The sequence below is a fragment of the Mirounga leonina genome, unplaced genomic scaffold, assembly GCF_011800145.1.
Source record: "Mirounga leonina isolate KUSES-001 unplaced genomic scaffold, KU_Mleo_1.0 Mir_91, whole genome shotgun sequence".
Classification (NCBI taxonomy): Eukaryota; Metazoa; Chordata; class Mammalia; order Carnivora; family Phocidae; genus Mirounga; species Mirounga leonina.
The window spans coordinates 6,927,493-6,945,113 of record NW_023270839.1 but is presented as its reverse complement, the minus strand read 5'-3'; the positions used below and the strand labels follow the sequence as shown (position 1 = coordinate 6,945,113).

Sequence of the window (17,621 nt, the reverse complement as noted above, 5' to 3'; positions counted from 1 at the left end):
CCCCGGGGCTGGGCAAGCGGGAGGAAGGATGAACACCCCCCAGATCTGGCCAGGTCCTCTCCTGGCATCGCCCTCGGCCCTGAGTTCCCTCGCGGGTCAGCGAGTAGGAGCTGGACGCGTCCCAAGCAATAGGGCAAAAGGGAGGGGCCTTGCAAGGATGATCCGGGGAGGGCTACCCAGGCCCACAAATGAAAGAAATGGGTTCTGCTCACGGTGCCCGAGGAGTGGATGGCACGGAAAGTGGACGCCATCCCCGCCGGGAGACAGCCCAGGCGCCAGGCGACACGCATAGGGCGTCGCACGCGGGAGCGAGCGGGAGGGGTGGGCGCGAGCGCGCGCGGGGTCTCACGCGGCTCGGAGGCGCGGCGCGCATGCTCAGTCCCGCACCTCTCCGGGCGGGGCGGGAGACGCGGGCTCCTAGGCTTGGCGGGGGGGGGGGGGGGGGGGGGGGGGGGCGCTCGCGCAGCCGCCCCTGACAGGAGCGGGCTCGGCGGCTGCTGCAGCGCTCAGCGCGCGGGCCCTACCGGAGCCAGGTCTAGCATGTGCCGCGGCTCCCCGGCGGCGGCGGCTCCTCTGCAGCAACGGCAGCAGCAGCGGCCGCCATGGCCAAGCCCAGCGCGGAGCTCACCCGCGAGCTGCAAGGTACGAGGCTGCGGTGGTCTCCAGGACGCCCCGTCCCGGAGCATCCCAGACCCAGTGCGTTCCTCCCCGCGGTGCCTCCCCCTCTCCCCGCGCCCCATGCATTCCGACTCCAAGGCAGCCCCCTGCCCCTGCATCCTAGCTCGGGGCATCGCTGTCCCCGGAGCATCCTCTACTGCCCGCCTCGCCTCACCCTGTCAGGACCTTCCAGTCCCAGAGCCGCCCGTCCCGATCTTCGGTGACAGGTGCAGTCCCCTGGCGCTCCCTGGGGCTGACTCTCACTGATCCTGGCCCATCCCTCGGTGAGGTGTCCAGTCTCTCCTCCGGAGAGTCCCCGCTTCCCCGCCGGGCGGGGCCCCGCCCGCCCCGCCGGGCCAAGGGAGCTGCCCCTGGTCCTGACCGCCTCTTGGCTCAGCACCCTCCCTCCTCCCGGCCCCGCCCCGGAACTGGCCCTGGGAGCCCCTCTGGCAGCCCGGCAGCTCCCAGGCCAGTGGGGCAAAGAAGGGAGTCAGGGAAGAGGGCCCGGACTGGAGCTAAAACCAAGAGCAGGGTCTCTGCAGCTCGCCTCCCGGAGGCCCCGTCTTAGCCTGCCCCTTCTCCCTACTCACACCCACACCTCAAGGTCTCTCCTGTTCACGTGGTTCTCAGACTCAGCCCAAACCAAGGCCCGACCCCCCAGCACTACCATAACCCTCTCTCACCCCCTGCCCCAGGCCGAGGAGCGCAGGCTAGCCCACGCAGAAACCAGGACGCTCAAGGGTACTCAGAGGCATGCTGCACCGTGGCAGTTTCCCATACCTACACACACACACATAAACACAATCATCAGATGTGTGTTTACACACATCTTTAAAGAAACTGCACCCCCACTACACACACACACACACACACTGGGATATCTGGATGGTTTTGCTAGGAAATGGGTATTGAGCTCGTTTAAACACTTAACTCCTCACCACCACCACCACCACCACCACCACCACCACCCCCCACCCCCGCAGCAGAGCTGTCTTTCACAACTACAAGCACAGCACACTCATTCACCTATCCACCCCTGCCAAGGCCACGCACGGGCTCCCTGGTGTCCTCAGAAGGCAGGCACACATGCATAGTAAAAGGCAGATGCTCACACCCAGACCACCCAGAATATAGTCAAAGGGACACCCCCACGCCCCCACACACTGACTCACTATGTATGTGTCAATGGCTGCTGGAGTGCATGGGTTGGAAAAATCCTTCACACCCTCAGAAGTGTAAGACACACCCTCCCACAGACAGTGTCACTCAGCAACTGTCCCCTGACTCAGGAACATCAGGAGCCAGAGTTTTCTGCACACCCCCCACCCCTCCTCTCTAATAGCAAGAGAAAAGCCACCCAAGAAGGAAAGCTCTCTTTCCCTGTTTATTTCTCCTCTCATCTGACCCCACTCCTGGAGAGCCCTGGGGAGGTGGGGGTGGCCAGGGTAAGGGGAGCTCTGAGCAGGTCCCCCAACCACCCACAGACAGCATCAGGAGGTGCCTAAGCCAAGGGGCCGTGCTCCAACAACATCGGGTGAAGCTGGAGACAAAGCCCAAGAAGTTTGAGGATCGAGCTCTGGTGAGGGCCCTGGGCTTGGGCTGGGGGGGTGGGGGCAGGCAGAGGGGGTATAATCAGGGGCAGCTGGGCTGCTGAGAACAAGGAGACTGGGAGGCAGGGAAGACTGGGGATGGTGGGAGCACAGAGGAGACGAAGCCTGGGGAAACGGGCAGGCTGGCCTGGGTGGATGTCCAGGAGCCCGGGGTGGGGCATGAGAGAGAGGGAGGACCCGAGAGCAGAGGGCCACTGCTGACAGGGGTTGCACACAGGCTGAGGGGACTGAGGGAGGACAGGAGGCCTAGGCCCCAGGAGCCACCATTTGCTGCTGATGTTCTCTTCCTCTCTCTGAAGGCCCTGACCTCCTGGCGCCTCCACTTCTTCCCCCTTAAAGTCCCAGCCAAGGTGAGTCGGGCTGAGGAGCAGGGGTGCACCTGGCATACTCCCTCCAGAATCAGGCAGCCAGGCCCTAACCTCAAGATGGGCATCCCCGTGTCCCCCCACCCCACAGGTGGAGAGCTCCTTCAATGTCCTAGAAATCCGCGCCTTCAACACGCTCAGTCAGAACCAGGTGAGTGGCACCACTTGGGCCCTGCTCTTGGGCCAGCAGGAGGAAGGAGTTGATATTTGAGGCCCTGGTGCTCCCTTTCCTCCAGATCCTAGTGGAGACCGAGCGTGGCGTGGTGAGCATGCGGCTGCCATCGGCTGAGAGCGTAGACCAGGTGACCCGACATGTGAGCTCTGCCCTCTCCAAGGTCTGCCCTGGCCCTGGGTGAGTGGCAAAGGAGGAGTCTCTGAAAGGGTTAGACAACAAGGAGACTTCTCCCTCCTTCCCTCCTTCCCCTGGCCCTGGTCTCCTGGAACACTGAGGGGAAGAGCCCTTATGTCCCCACTCCTGCTTCTTCCCGGGGACCCAGAAGCTATAACAGGGAAAAAATTGAGAGCCTCTTCCCACCCGTCTCTGGGATGGATTTGTTCATTTTCCAGATGTCTAATCCGGCGTGGAAATGCTGATACTCCAGAAGGACCCCGAGACACATCCCCCAACTCCGAGACTTCCACATCTACCACTCACAGTGTCTGCGGTGAGCAGGGGCAGACTTGATGCGAGTGGAACCTCAACTACTCTGCCCTTGTCCAGAGTCCTCTGCGCCTGGGGCTTTGCCTGCCATGAGGAGTCCATAGCTCCCAGACCTCAGAGGTTCATGGTGTAGCAGGAACCCGGGACACTGGCCACATAAAATTGACCTTGACCTTTCCTTGAACCCCAAGCCTATTCCCCTTGCCCTTACTCCTCATGGAGCCAGCTTGTGTCCTGCCCCACAGGTGGCTTCTCCGAGACCTATGCTGCTCTGTGTGACTACAATGGGCTGCACTGCCGCGAGGAGGTGCAATGGGTACGTTGGGCAGGGATCCAGCAGGTGGGCAGGTGGGACCCAGAGGGAGGGAGCAGGGGAGGAGGGGGGGAGCAGGTGTGATCCAGTTCCCCCTCTCCAAGGATGTGGACACCATCTATCATGCTGAGGATAACCGCGAGTTCAATCTTTTGGATTTCAGCCACTTGGAAAGCCGGTAAGCAGATGGAGCAAAGACTTAGTCCCCACCCCCTTCCAGCCTCAGCCCCGACCCTGGCCCTTCCAGGCTCCCTCTTCTAGTCCTACCTGCAGCCCAGCTCTATCTCCCCAACTCCACTCCCCCTTGCCTTCTACCTGGCTAGACTTTCCCAGGCCAACCACCCCATCCCTAGAGTCTTCTGCTCACCACTTTCCTGCCCCAGCCACCTGCTCACCACTTTCCTGCCCTTTGAATCTGCCCACAGAGACTTGGCCCTAATGGTGGCAGCCCTGGCCTACAACCAGTGGTTCACCAAACTCTACTGCAAGGATCTGCGGCTGGTAGGGACTAGGAGGGGTGGGAGGAGGGGCCAGAGAGTAGCGCCCTCTCTGGCTCCTGATCAGAAAAACCCCCTCTGTCCTTAGGGCTCTGAAGTGCTAGAACAGGTGCTACATACACTGAGCAAGTCGGGGAGCCTCGAAGAGCTGGTGCTGGACAACGCCGGGCTTAAGACGTGAGGCCAGCCTCCTCCCTGGGCAGTGGTGCCCCATTGATGTAGTCTTAGGGTCCCAGAACCTCAGAGCATGATACGGGCCTCCACGCTATCTCCTCCAGCCCCTCACTTTATAGAAAAGGAGATTTAGACCCAAAAAGGGCACAAAGCAAGTTTATGGTCACGCTGGGACTCAGAGCTAAGCCTCCTGGCCCCCCAGCTCCAAGGCCTCTCACAGTATGCTCCCTGCCCCATCCCCTTCTTCCATCAACTGCCCAGCAGGGTGGGCTGCTCTAGTCTCAAAGACCCAAAGCTCAGCCTTGTCTTGGCACAACTTCCCAGGTCCTTCAGAGTGATGACAAGCTCCCAGGCAGGCCCCAAGCTGGTCCCCACCTGTGGGGAACTCTGACCTCCGCAGCCCCATGCAGGCAGGCAGGTGCAGGAAGAGGGGAAGCCCAGGGGCTGGGACAAACAAATCCTTCCTCCCCTTCCCTGAAGGGACTTTGTCCAGAAGCTGGCCGGGGTGTTTGGGGAGAACGGGAGCTGTGTGCTGCATGCCCTCACTCTGTCCCACAACCCCATCGAGGACAAGGGTGAGCCCCAGCCCTGAATCCTATACCCCCACCACAATACAGACCCCTGTCCTCGCCCAGAACCCAACCCAGGGCTGAACAGGGGCTCTCTGGCCTGACGCCAGCCCTTGCCCCAATACTGCTGTCCTTGACCCCAGGCCTGTACCCACTTCAAGCCCCCACCCTGACTCTGCACCCCCACCCCGCCGCGCCCACCGCTAGCCCCTCACTGGGCCCATGTCTCTCTCCGCTCCCCAGGCTTCCTCAGTCTGAGTCAGCAGCTCCTCTGCTTCCCCACTGGCCTCACCAAACTGTGCCTGGCCAAGACTGCCATTTCCCCTCGAGGTACTTACACCGGGGCCCCTGACCTCTGGCCCCTGACCTCTGACCCTCCTCTAGCACCCTCTGGAGCCTTGAGTCCCAGAGGTGTACCAACACACTCACACAGCATCCCAGGGATCCGAGGGAGGGAAAGGAGCCACATCGCAGGGTGGGGAAGAGTTGTGTCGAAGGGGAAGAGGTGGGGATGGGGGCCAACCCAGCTCAGTGCCCGCTGTGCTCAGGGCTCCAGGCGCTGGGCCAGACCTTCGGGGCCAACCCGGCCTTTGCAAGCTCCCTTCAATACCTGGACCTGAGCAAGAACCCTGGGCTGCTCGCCACAGACGAGGCCAATGTGAGTCCACAGAACAGAGCTCAAGCCCGACAGAAGCATGCCCAGGCTTCAGGACCTGGGAGTCTCTGCCCTGTAGCTTGGGGGCAGAGGGGCTCTATCACCCCTTCCCTGGCAGCCCCTCTGTCCTTGTTCGCAGGCCCTCTACAGTTTCCTGGCCCAGCCCAATGCTCTGGTGCACCTGGACCTGGCAGGGACTGACTGCGCCATTGACTTGGTGAGGGGTCGGTGACGGGAGAGCCAGCCTGAGGTGATTTAGGGAGGCCAGGGTGGGTCCCTGCCTCACCGCCCCTGCCTTGAGTGGACAGAGCTAGTGGGATGACTCCAAGTTCAGCTGAATTCTAAAGCAATGCGCACAGCTCACACCTGTGGGGTATGCCATCCCGGTCACTGCCCAAGGTTGTGCCGGCTGTGCCGAAAAGCCAGCCCTCCCTCCATTCCCCAGCCGGGCACCTGGCGTAGGGCTGAGCCCATCAGGAGGACAGGATTCTCCCTCTCACTTGAGCAAGGCACCTTGTGAGACCCTGGTGGCCCTGGCTTCACACAGTCACCACCTCTGAGCCTCTCCCCCACTCCTGGGGGTCAGGCAGGAAGGAGACCCCCTCTCCACAGAGGGGGAAGCTGAGGCATCAAGGGGCCAAGTGAGCATTCGGGGAGGGGCTCACACAGACCGACTGCCGAGGCTGATGAGCCAGGACCTTGATGGGGTGGGAGGGACGGGTCCTTGCCAGCCCCTCCCAACGCCCCTCTCAGCCCCTGTGAGACCCACCATGTCTCTCCCCACAGCTTCTGGGAGCCCTGCTCCACGGCTGCTGCTCCCACCTAACCTACCTCAACCTGGCACGCAACAGCTGCTCCCACAGGTGGGAGCACAAGGGGAGCAAGGAGGGATGGGACGAGCCATGGGCATCCCCCTCCCTTGCTGACCCCAGGAGTCTCCGCAGGAAGGGCCGGGAGGCCCCGCCGGCCTTCAAGCAGTTCTTCAGCAGCGCCTACACACTGAGCCATGTCAACCTGTCGGCCACGAGGCTGCCCCTGGAGGCCTTCAGGTCGGGTGGGTGCAGGGTTGGGGGCGTCCAAGAGGGAAGCATGAGAGAAGAGGGTGAGAGGTAGAGGTGGGCCTGCTGACCTTCCTCCCGCAGGGCGCTGCTCCAGGGCCTCTCCCTCAACAGTCACCTCAGTGATCTGCACCTGGACCTCAGCAGCTGTGAGGTGAGCCCTCCTTCCCCCAACACCACTGCCAGTCCCCCACCCATAGCCCCACTGTTCATTTCTCTCACCTTCATCAGACCCCGGCTCCATCTTGCCTCTGTGCTGCACCTCTGTGGCCCTCGGACCTGACCATACCTCCAGTTTCCCTTCTAGTCTGTAGTCTGTGTCCCTCTTCAGAGGTCATTTTCAGCCTCCAGTCTGCACCCCCCCGGGCCCAGCCAAAAGCTTTGGGGTGGGAGATACCAGACTTTCCCACCAGAGGGCAGGAGCGAGCTATCTCCAGAGCCACAGCCTGGAGATCTTTCTGGCTAAAAGGAGGGGAGAGAGCCCTAGGAAAGGATCTGGTGTGGAGAAGGGGCCTCCTGATTTGACACCTGAGACCTGGCATGGCCTTGAGTCCTGGTGTGACTACTCTAATCTCTAAGCATTAAAGGTGCCCTCTCCCCCTACCCCTGCTTTCCCCACCCCACCCCCACCGTGTCCCTGCAGCTCCGCTCAGCAGGAGCCCAGGCTTTGCAGGAGCAGCTGGGGGCTGTCACCTGTGTGGGCAGCCTGGATCTGTCAGACAATGGTGAGTAGGGGCACTTCCCTTCTTGGGGACCAGTGGGGTCAGGGTCTGGAGCATGGGGGAGAACCCCTCAAGATACTCCAGTGAGCCTCGGGCCTCAAGGCCAGACCTCTCCCATCTGTTGGCCAGGGTTCGACTCGGACCTCCTGACGCTGGTGCCCGCACTTGGAAAGAACAAGTCCCTCAAGCACCTGTTCCTGGGCAAGAACTTCAATGTCAAGGCCAAGTGAGGCCCCCTCCCCATACCTCACTCCATCATCCACGTACCCTTTTGGCTCACTGCATTACCTCTGGCCCCTCCCTGCTCAAGTCACCTCCTGCTCCTCCAGTAGTGTGACCCCAGCCCCTCCCCTCCTGCTCTGAGCCCTGACTCCCCACAGGACCCTGGAGGAGATCCTCCACAAGCTGGTACAACTGATCCAAGAAGAGGACTGTGTGAGTGCCGGGGCCTGGGGAGGGACCCACGGTGGCAGGGGCTGCAGGGACCGGGCCCAATCCTGCTCTCGCCCACATAGTCCCTGCAGTCACTGTCGGTGGCGGACTCGAGGCTGAAGCTGCGCACCAGCATCCTCATTAATGCGCTGGGCAGCAACACCTGCCTGGCCAAGGTGGACCTGAGCGGCAACGGCATGGAGGACATCGGAGCCAAGATGCTGTCCAAGGCCCTGCAGATCAACTCCTCCCTCAGGTGCGGCGCACAGCCGGCCTCACCTGGAGCCCCAGTCCCCAGCCCCCACGCCCCCTCCCTGCTTGCCTCATTGCTCTGACCCAGGCCCCCTGACCTGGAGCTCCGTCCACGCCCCCCACACACACACATACACACACACTCATGCCCTCCCTGCTTGCCCCGTTGCTTTGTACCCTGGCTTCCGAGCACCCTCAGGCCCAGAACCATCCTGGAGTCAGCCCATCACCCAGGAAAGGAGGGAGGACTCCAGAGCAGGCTGTGTGAGGGAGGGGTCACCAGCTGCCATGCACTCTCTCCCTTAGAACCATCCTATGGGATCGGAACAACACATCTGCCCTGGGCTTTCTGGACATTGCAAGGGCCCTGGAGAGGTGAGCGGACCAGGGCTCTGTCCTGACCCCAGCCCCAGCCTCCCTGGGCCTGGACCAGGACTGATACACCAGCCCCTACCCCAGCTTGCTCAACCTGTTTGCACAGAAATGTTAAGAAAGGCCAAGGATGAGGGAAATGGTCAGCAAGGGGGTTCTGGGGAGCAAGGGCCCCTCCTCACCTCTCCCCCCACCAAAGCTGCACCACTGTGCCTCGCAGCAACCACACGCTCCGCTTCATGTCCTTCCCCGTGAGCGACATCTCCCAAGCCTACCGCAGCGCCCCTGAGCGCACGGAGGATGTCTGGCAGAAGGTAGAGGCCTCAGCGCGGGGGGGCGGGGCAGAACAGCAGGGGGCAGGGGCCCGCCCACATCCCGGGCCCTGACCCCTCCCACCCCGGCTTCTCCAGATCCAGTGGTGCTTGGTGAGGAACAACCACTCCCAGACGTGCCCCCAGGAGCAGGCCTTCCGGCTGCAGCAGGGCCTGGTGACCAGCAGCGCCGAGCAAGTAAACGTTTCCCTCGGGGACACACGGGGCATGCGTGGGGCACGCGGGGCTCGGGCGCCACGTGATGGAGCATGCACACGCACAGGGGCAGGGCATGAAGGAGGCGTTCTGTGGCGGCCATCCCCTGACTGGGCGTGGGGAGGGCAACAGACGGGACGTTCAGGGTCTGGCCTCGACCTGGCGAGAACACGTGGGGGGCCCCAGACAAGGAGCGTGCAGGACTGCGGGCGCTCCCCTGGACATTCCGGAGCCTCCCAAGAAGAAGAAAGAACAGGCCATCCAGAGACACCACCACCACCCCGTCAGTGCCAGCCTCAGGGGCACTGCCCCAGGGGACCCAGAAATGGGGTGCCTGGGGTCCCACCTGGGAAGATGAGGGTGCAAGGGCCCCCCTGACACTTCTGGCTCTGCTCCAGATGCTGCAGCGGTTGTGTGGCCGAGTGCAGGAGGAGGTTCGGGCCCTGCGGCTGTGCCCCCTGGAGCCTGTGCAGGATGAGCTGCTTTATGCTCGGGACCTCATCAAGGACGCCAAAAACTCACGGGCGGTGAGAGCCCTCCGCAGCAACCCCCCCTCCCCCCGCCGCCACCGCCGCAGACCGAGAGCCCAGGAAGGCCAACCACACTACCCCAGGAGTATCCGGGCCCTGACCCATGCATCTGCCCTCCCAGCCCAGGGCCCCCGGGGACGCGGTCCGGCCCAGTTCTGAGTCTCTCCTGGTAACCCCTTCCTTCCGCAGCTGTTCCCCAGCCTCTACGAGCTGGGCCACGTGCTGGCCAACGATGGGCCTGTGCGGCAGAGGTTGGAGTCGGTTGCCAGTGAGGTGTCCAAGGCTGTGGACAAGGAGCTGCAGGCAAGTCCTGAGGGAGGAAGCCCGCTGTTGACCAAGGCTCAAAGCCGAGGGCTGAGGTCAGCACAGGGAAATTACTGGGGACAAGAAGGAAATGCAGAGCTGAGGCCGCCCGCCCTCCCGGGGTGTCAGGCATTGCTAGAAAACAGGGCTTGGATTTTTTCCTGCTAGCTTCCCCTTGGCCCCCAACTCTGACCTCTACCCTCTGGACTCCGATCCTAGGACTGACTTTCCCCTGTCCATAAGGTAGGGTGGAAGGGACACTGACCAAAATGTAGGGAAGCCTGAGTGTCCCAGGTTCTGCCTGGCAACCAGCCCTGGAACGTTCGTGGACCCCTCAGTCTCACCAGAGGGGGCTGGAATAGACCAGAGTCTCTTCCAGTGTGGCGCCAGCCCTGACCCTGTGCCCCTCTGGGGCTCTGGCCCCTCTTCCCCCCACACCAGGTGATCCTGGAGTCGATGGTCAGCCTAACACAGGAGTTATGTCCCGTGGCCATGCGAGTGGCTGAGGGGCACAACAAGATGCTGAGCAATGTGGCTGAGCGCGTCACGGTGCCCCGGAACTTCATCCGAGGGGCGCTGCTGGAGCAGGCAGGACAGGACATTCAGAACAAGCTGGAGTGAGAGGCGGAGGGGGTTGGCACAGGGATGGGGGCTGGATTTGGCCCAGAGCACTCAGGGACTTGGGGCCCAGCTATCAGCAATGAATAATGAATGACACAATCTCCATTACAAGGGATAAATCTTTAACTAACTGCAACCTTGCTATTTAGGGTCTGACTGGTCCTTGCCCTAGAAATGGAAGTGCTGAGACTGGGTTTAGGAGCCTGGCAGTGCACACAGATGTAAACACACACACACAGTCATGCGCACAGCAAGAATCGCCTCCCAGAAACAAAGCATGGCCTCCTGGGAAGCATGGACAAAATTGATGAGTAGGGGTGCATGGACTACACTCTGGTCCCCCCCCAGTTCTTGTTGCCCCCCCCCCCCGCCAGAGCTCTCATTCTGGGTGCCACCACTCACCAAAGCAAAGGAAAATGATCACACATATCCATAAAATGGCCAAGCTCAAGAAGAGCCAGTTTCTGGGCTTACAGCAGAGACCAGCAGGGTTCACTCAGCACCCCAATTTACCCAGCTCTGTTCTACTGGAACTCCAGGAGCCTGGCCTGGAGCCCCCTTGCTCCTCCTTCTCCTCAATTCCTCTTGGCTCACTCTCCCGATCCACACACACTTATGCTGGGGGTCAGTGGGTGGGATGGGGCATGCCTTTATGGAGACATAAGGGAGACTAAGGTGCCTCTGTGGATGGCCAGGCCAGCTGCCCAATCCCTTAGGCATCTGGGGAAGGGCAGGGCTGAGGCTTGGGGGCCAGGGAGGCGGGGGGCTGAGCAGTCCCATCTGTGCCCACAGTGAAGTGAAGCTCTCAGTCGTCACCTACTTGACCAACTCCATAGTGGATGAGATCCTGCAGGAGCTCTACCACTCCCATAAGAGCCTGGTAAGGCTTCTGAACCCCAGCCAGGCTCAGGCACACCCCCTACCCCGCATCATCCCATCTCTCCCAAGCAACAATCTCCCAAAGCCCTGGATAGTGGGTGGCTTCCCTGGGAACCTGTTCACATTTGTCCTTCCCCAGGCCCGGCACCTGGCCCAGCTAAAGACGCTATCAGATCCTCCGTCAGGGCCAGGCCAAGGGCAGGATATGTCCTCCCGGGGCCGAGGCCGGAACCATGACCATGAGGAGACCACAGATGATGAACTCGGGACCAACATTGTGAGTGCCTCCCCTCCTCCCCACTTTAAACTAGGAACCTCCAAAACACTGTCCCCTTCCATGTCTCTGGACTGCACTGTCCCCTGTCCCTGGGCCTGGTCTCATCCCCCACCCCAGTGCAGCCTCGCCTCTTCCCTCATCCCAATGCCTCAGCCACACAAGGGTAGGGAGGCAGGAGGGGGCTCTAAAGAGACGGGTTTGTGAAGGATAGGAGGATTCCGGTGAGGCTCCAGGGACTTGCAGCTCCGCCCACCCTTCATCTCCATTTCTGCAGGACACCATGGCCATCAGAAAGCAGAAACGCTGCCGCAAGATCCGGCCAGTGTCCGCCTTCATTAGTGAGTCCCCAGCCTCAATTCTGATGCCCTCCAGCTTCCCTCACCCTCCCCAGGCCCTGGTCCCTTTCCTTTTAATTCTGTCTCTCCCACCTGCTTTCTCCCTGTGCCTCCTGCTGGTCCCTCTAACACTGCTGTGCCCACAGGTGGGAGCCCTCAGGACATGGAAAGCCAGCTGGGGAGCCTGGGGATCCCCCCCGGCTGGTTCTCAGGGCTCGGGAGCAGCCAGCCCACCGGCAGTGGCTCCTGGGAGGGTCTATCCGAGCTTCCCACTCACGGCTATAAATTAAGGCATCAAACACAAGGCAGGCCCCGGCCACCCCGGACCACCCCTCCAGGACCTGGTCGGCCCAATGTGAGTCCCTAAGTCCTCACAAGAGGACCAACTTCACTTAGCATGCCACAGCCCAGAGGTTCTAGCTTTAGGACCCCAATGCCGGAGACATCAGCCTTGGGGGATCAGGCAGGGGCCCGGGCAGGCCACCGAAAAAAGGATGGGATTATCCAGTTTTCCCAGGTAGGAAATCTCTGTCTGCCAGACAGCGGCAGTTCCCATTTGGGTGAGGGATAGAGCCAAGAGCCACCAAGCTTAGGAAATGCCCAGGGGGATTGAAGTCTCAATTTCCATGGGGCCAAAAAGAGGCAAAGCCAAGTCCAAAGGGGAAGGCCTTGAGTGGATGGGGACAGTGGGGAGGACTTCCTGATCCAGATGAGATACCCTCCAGGACGTTCCTCCCAGCAGGTGCCAGTGACTGGGACTCGTCAGGAGAATGGGATGGCCACACGCCTGGATGAGGGGCTGGAGGACTTTTTCAGCCGAAGGGTCATGGATGAAAGCTCCAGGTGTGGCACCTAGACACAGTTCCATTTTCTGCAGGCCTAGAGGCCCTGAAGGGCTCCTGTGTCCTCCCAGCAATCATGGAGGCTGTCCAGTGGCAGGGTCCCAAAGCCGGTCTCTCTGGAGTGTTTCCCCACATTCTCATCCTTCCCCACCCAGCCCTTAACTCTGTTCTCTGGCTCTCCTCAGGACAGCTGGAAAGGTTGGGGTCAGGGTGAACCACCCTGGGATGGTGGGGATGGTGAACCATGGGATGGTGGGGACAGGGGTGGGTGGATGGGGTGGCAGCAGGCCCTGGGATGGGATGACAGTTAGTGGAAAGAGGCCTGGAGGGTATATTCTCTGTCACAGTCCTGCAGACTCCCCAGCATCTGTCCAGAGGAAACTGAGTCACCTGGAGAAGCTGAGAGAAGGATGGGGGGATGGGGGTGCCTGGGAGGAAGGAGTTGCTGAGGAGATGGGGGGAAGGAGGCTGCTGGAGGATTATGACAGGAAGGTGAGGACGCCACCTCCCCTGAGAAGGAAATGGAAAGGTTTATGGGGCAGCAGGAGGGGCTGGGTGAGAGCGGAGAGTGGGAGGTTTATTAGACCCAGGACTACACTAAGAGCCTGAGCGACCTCCACATCTGGCATTTGCATCTGCCCACGGCTTTCTCACTAACTCACCCCGACCCTGCCCAGCTACCCCCGGACCCTGCGGACCCTGCGGCCAGGCCTCTCGGAGCCGCCGCTGCCCCCACTCCAGAAGAAGAGGCGCAGAGGCCTGTTTCACTTTCGCCGGCCCCGGAGCTTCAAGGGGGACCGGGGGCCAGGGTCCCCCACCACTGGGCTCCTCCTCCCTCCGCCCCCGCCCCCACCCCCAACTCAGGAGAGCCCCCCCAGCCCAGACCCCCCGAGTCTCGGCAATAACTCCTCCCCCTGTTGGAGCCCAGAGGAGGAGAGCGGCCCCCTCCCTGGATTTGGGGGAAGCCGGGGGCCTTCCTTCCGCAGGAAGATGGTAAGTGAGGTGAGGTGTTGCACCCTCCCTGGTTGCTGCTCTGCACATAGCCCACCCATTTGCCCTACCCCGGGCAGTTAATGGGACAATGCTAGGACTCGGGGTTCTGGGGAACTTTGGTCATCCCAATGGCCCCCACTTCTTGAGCAGTCTAGGCCTGGTGACCCAGTGCATGCTGGAGTGCTGCATGCAGAGGAGGGAAAGGAAGGACTCCTCAGAGGAGGGCTGGAGGGTCAGAAAAGAGTCAGAGGGGTGGGGCAGGGCAGCCCCAGGGCTGGGGGGGGGGGGCAGGGGCCCTCCCCTACTCCCTTGCTGCCCACAGAGCCCCTTCTCCATCAGGAGCTGCTTGTAAACCCGAGGCCTTGTTCCAGGGCACTGAGGGGGCGGAGCCAGGGGAGGGGGGCCTGGCCCCTGGGACGGCACAGCAGCCAAGGGTCCATGGTGTTGCCCTTCCTGGGTTGGGAAGAGCCAAGGGTTGGAGCTTCGACGGGAAACGAGAGGTGAGGGGAGCTCAGGCACCCAACCGTTGTTACGGATCCTTGTCTGCCTTCCCTTCCCGGCCCCGTCCCTGCTGGGCCAGGGGAGTGATTCTGTGGTGTTAGAAGGTGTTAGCTGCAGGTCTGCTCATTCCACACGCTTGCCGGCCACGAAAACCTGGGCGGGTCACCTAACCACCGGGAGCCTCTACCTCCTTGCCAAGCGGGCAGGTGCAAACATACTTACCTCTAGAGCTCCCTCTCTGAAACTTCGGTGACTTGATTACCACCTTTAAGACTGATTTTTACTTTCTCCACATACCACCTGTATTATTATATTTACATAGTCTTCTTTCAATCAACTCACCTTTTTAACTTAGTCTGGTCCTAAACGTGATCATTTTTTTCAAATCGTGGGCTTATTGTACTAGTCATGTTTTTTTTCTACCACACAGAAAATAAACACGGAACTATTAAAATAACAGTACGCTCCTTCGTGTAAACCATTTCTTACGCCCCTCAGGGGGTAGGGGTGCCACTGCGGGGGGAAAAGGTCCAAGAGTCTAGGGACCAATGCCAGGAGAATGGCGTGAGATGCCAGAGCAGAATAACTGCAGCCCCGTGCGGAGGACATTTTTCTTGTGACCTGACTCAGATGTCCTTTCAGGGCACAGGCACAGACCTGGAGGGCAGCATCCAGGCTTGGCAGAAACGGCGCTCTTCAGACGACGCAGGTGAGAATGGTCGCCCTCACTTCCTCTCCTTGACCCCTCTCTCAGGGGCCCCTCTGATGTGCCTTTCCCCTGCCCCCTTTCCCCTCCCCTCCCCGAACTCCAGGGCCTGGAGCCTGGAAGCCCCCCCCACCACCGCAAAGCAGCAAGCCAAGCTTCAGCGCCATGCGCCGAGCCGAGGCCACGTGGCACATAGGTATGGATCGCCTCTTCCCGGGCAGCCGCACTGAAGGCCCGGGGTGTGTCCAAAGGACCAGAAGCCACAGCCCCTGTGTTGGGGAAATTCACAACCAAGGTGGGGCAGTGAGGAAGTCACCAGAGTGAAGAGGTTTGCGGATATTTACAAAGCTACATCCAAAAGAAACCAACAAGCCGATCCAAAGCGAGGTCCCACAGAACAACAGTGGCTTTGCCAGCCAGGGTTAGGAGATAGGAACAACACTTTGTGGATGGTTCCAGGGAATTCTGTAGGGCAGGCACCGCCTCTGGCCACCACCAGCAGAGCGGCACCCCTATAAAGAAAGCCTCTCTCTCTGCACCTCACCTGGGTAAGACGGTAGGCAAGTACCAGCCGTGCCAGACCCACCTCAGACATGACAGTCTCCTCCAAAAGTAGCTGGCCAAGCCATCCTCAGTCCACTCAGAAACGTGCCACAAGGAAGGGTCAGAAACCGTGCGTGTCAGTCCCCGCTCAGCCACCGCCAGTGTTGCCCTTAAGCGAGTCATTTACCTGCTGGCTTCAGGACTCTGAAGGGGTAAATAAACTGTGATAGGATGCTTGCTTTCTGCTGGAGCACCTTTCACTTAAGGAGCCTCTGAAGGAAAGCCGGTCAGCTCGGCATCAACTTAATTGCCCACAGGCCTCGAATATGACCCTCCAACATCACTGACGCGGACAAACCTCCCGACAGAGGTAGACACTTGCTCCCCGTCCCCACTGCCATCCCAAGGCTGGGGCAGAAGGGCGTGGTGCAGAGGCTGTGCTCCCGGCCCGTCCTCCAAGGCCGTCCCAGCACCGAGGCCATCTGGGCCGATTATCCCATCCCCCACACACACCCGTTAAAACACCTCAAGCGAGGCTCCACCCCTCATTTAGGAAACCACAAGAGTCAGGTGCTCCACTGTGCACACCCCTACCACCAGCACCCTCCAGGCCCCCTTTTACTCACACCTCACAGATACACACACAGACAACACCTTCCAGGTGGCACACCCTCAGGCTCAGATTGCATAAAGCCACAGAGATGCCGGGGTGGGGGGGGCGGGGGGGGGAGGGTGCCAGGGCATCTCTCCCCAAGGCTCTCGCCATCTAAATCAGACTGGCAGACAGAGTCCTGGGAATGCCAGCTTGCAGCCTTGGCAGAGCCCCAGGGCGCTGCAGGCCTGGCTGGGCAGCCATGCCTGCGGGCCCAGCAGTCCCGGGGCCCTGGCTCTGCCCAGCAGGAACAGGCTCAGGCCCTGCTCTTCAAGAGGAACAGCCAGGCCAGAGCGCCCCCCTCCCCACAAAAGCTGATGGGCTCAGGACAATCCTGGAGACCAAGGCCTATGGAAACACGAGAGCAGGGGCCGTGCAGGGCAGAGACACAGGAGCAAATGGACTTGGAGGGGAAAAGTCCTGGCCTCCGGAATGCCTTTTCCTGCAGCTTCTCCTCTCTTCCCATCCCCCAGCTGAGGAGAGTGCCCCCAACCACAGCTGCCAGAGCCCCAGCCCAGCCTCTCAGGACGGGGAGGAGGACAAGGAGGGGGCCCTATTCCCAGAGAGGACCGTTCCCACTAGGAATGCCAAGGTGAGGGCCGGCAAGGAGGACGGGAGAGGCCTTGGGACGAGGTGAAAAGACTAACTGACCCAGCATTTTTCTTCTTCTGCCAGCTGCAGGACCCCCCTTTAGCTCCACGGCCCCCCAAGCCCATGGCTGTGCCCAGGGGCCGCCGCCCCCCCCAGGAGCCAGGGAGCAGGGAGGAGGCTGAGGCTGGGGGTGCAGCCCCAGGAATGAACAAAGCCCGGCTGAGGCTGGGCTCACAGCAGGACCAGGAGGAGCCCGAGGTCCAAGGTCTGCCCCCTGGCTAGAGGGGGGATCGGGGTGCCTCTGGGACCCTGCTGCCCATATCAGGACCCCCTCCCGGGCTTGGAATGAGTCACAGCCTGGATAGGTGCCCGGCCGATGAGCCCTACTCATGTACCAGGCCTGCCTTGACTGTCATTTCAGGGCCCCCAGATCCAGGCCGCCGGACTGCCCCCCTGAAGCCCAAGAGGACACGGCGGGCACAGTCCTGCGACAAGCTGGAGCCTGACAGAAGACAGCCCCCTGACCCCACAGGTGCCAGTGGGGTGGGCAAAAGGGCGGTCCCCCTCTGCCTGACATGGCATACCCCACACCGAGAGGCTGGCTCTCCCTGCCCAGGAAACAGGACTCCCTGGATTTGTCCCCAGCAGGAACCAGTGAGCCAGGAACAGACTGACAGCCACTGCAGCACCCTGCCCAGCCCTCCTCTCAACATGTGCCTCACAAGGACTCAGACCCCCACCCACCCCCCCACACCTCCAGGCCCTCTGCCAGCCCATCCCACAGGGGCAGGATGGCAGAATGAGGTGTGGGGACAGCAGGTGGGGGACAGGAAGGGAGGGAGCGACCTGGAGAGAGGGAGGCAGAGCTTGGGGCAGGGCCGTCTCCTCTCCTGGAAGGGCGGATCTGTCCCTCTATCCCCAGGGACTCTCTCCCTCCTTGTATAGAATAAAAAAACAAAATCACTGCCTGCCTCATCTCTGCTG

At 61.3% G+C, this 17,621-nt stretch overlaps 1 protein-coding gene across 1 annotated transcript; it reads left to right on the top strand.

The window, feature by feature from the left end:
- Positions 1-602: 602 nt before the first annotated feature.
- On the top strand, positions 603-17,351 carry CARMIL3 (capping protein regulator and myosin 1 linker 3). The gene is made up of 40 exons (XM_034993891.1): positions 603-642; positions 2,142-2,236; positions 2,567-2,617; positions 2,724-2,783; positions 2,869-2,984; positions 3,200-3,297; positions 3,539-3,609; positions 3,711-3,784; positions 4,032-4,107; positions 4,192-4,280; positions 4,758-4,852; positions 5,090-5,176; positions 5,395-5,504; positions 5,641-5,718; positions 6,288-6,364; positions 6,446-6,550; positions 6,644-6,713; positions 7,203-7,284; positions 7,411-7,507; positions 7,662-7,716; positions 7,797-7,969; positions 8,272-8,340; positions 8,558-8,651; positions 8,748-8,846; positions 9,263-9,391; positions 9,584-9,697; positions 10,139-10,314; positions 11,111-11,198; positions 11,337-11,474; positions 11,749-11,812; positions 11,956-12,164; positions 12,552-12,652; positions 13,329-13,644; positions 14,016-14,144; positions 14,788-14,854; positions 14,958-15,047; positions 16,520-16,638; positions 16,722-16,902; positions 17,059-17,169; positions 17,286-17,351. The coding sequence occupies exons 1-40, from the start codon at positions 603-605 to the stop codon at positions 17,309-17,311; spliced, it is 4,119 nt and encodes a 1,372-aa protein (XP_034849782.1). The 3' UTR covers positions 17,312-17,351.
- Positions 17,352-17,621: the final 270 nt, after the last annotated feature.

Bases quoted from the DNA above. Each gene is read 5' to 3' on its own strand.
- CARMIL3 (XM_034993891.1), top strand. From the start codon at position 603: ATGGCCAAGCCCAGCGCGGAGCTCACCCGCGAGCTGCAAG. The intron at 6,365-6,445 runs GTGGGAGCACAA...GAGTCTCCGCAG, and splicing joins CGCAACAGCTGCTCCCACAG to GAAGGGCCGGGAGGCCCCGC. The intron at 13,645-14,015 runs GTAAGTGAGGTG...GCCTTGTTCCAG, and splicing joins CTTCCTTCCGCAGGAAGATG to GGCACTGAGGGGGCGGAGCC.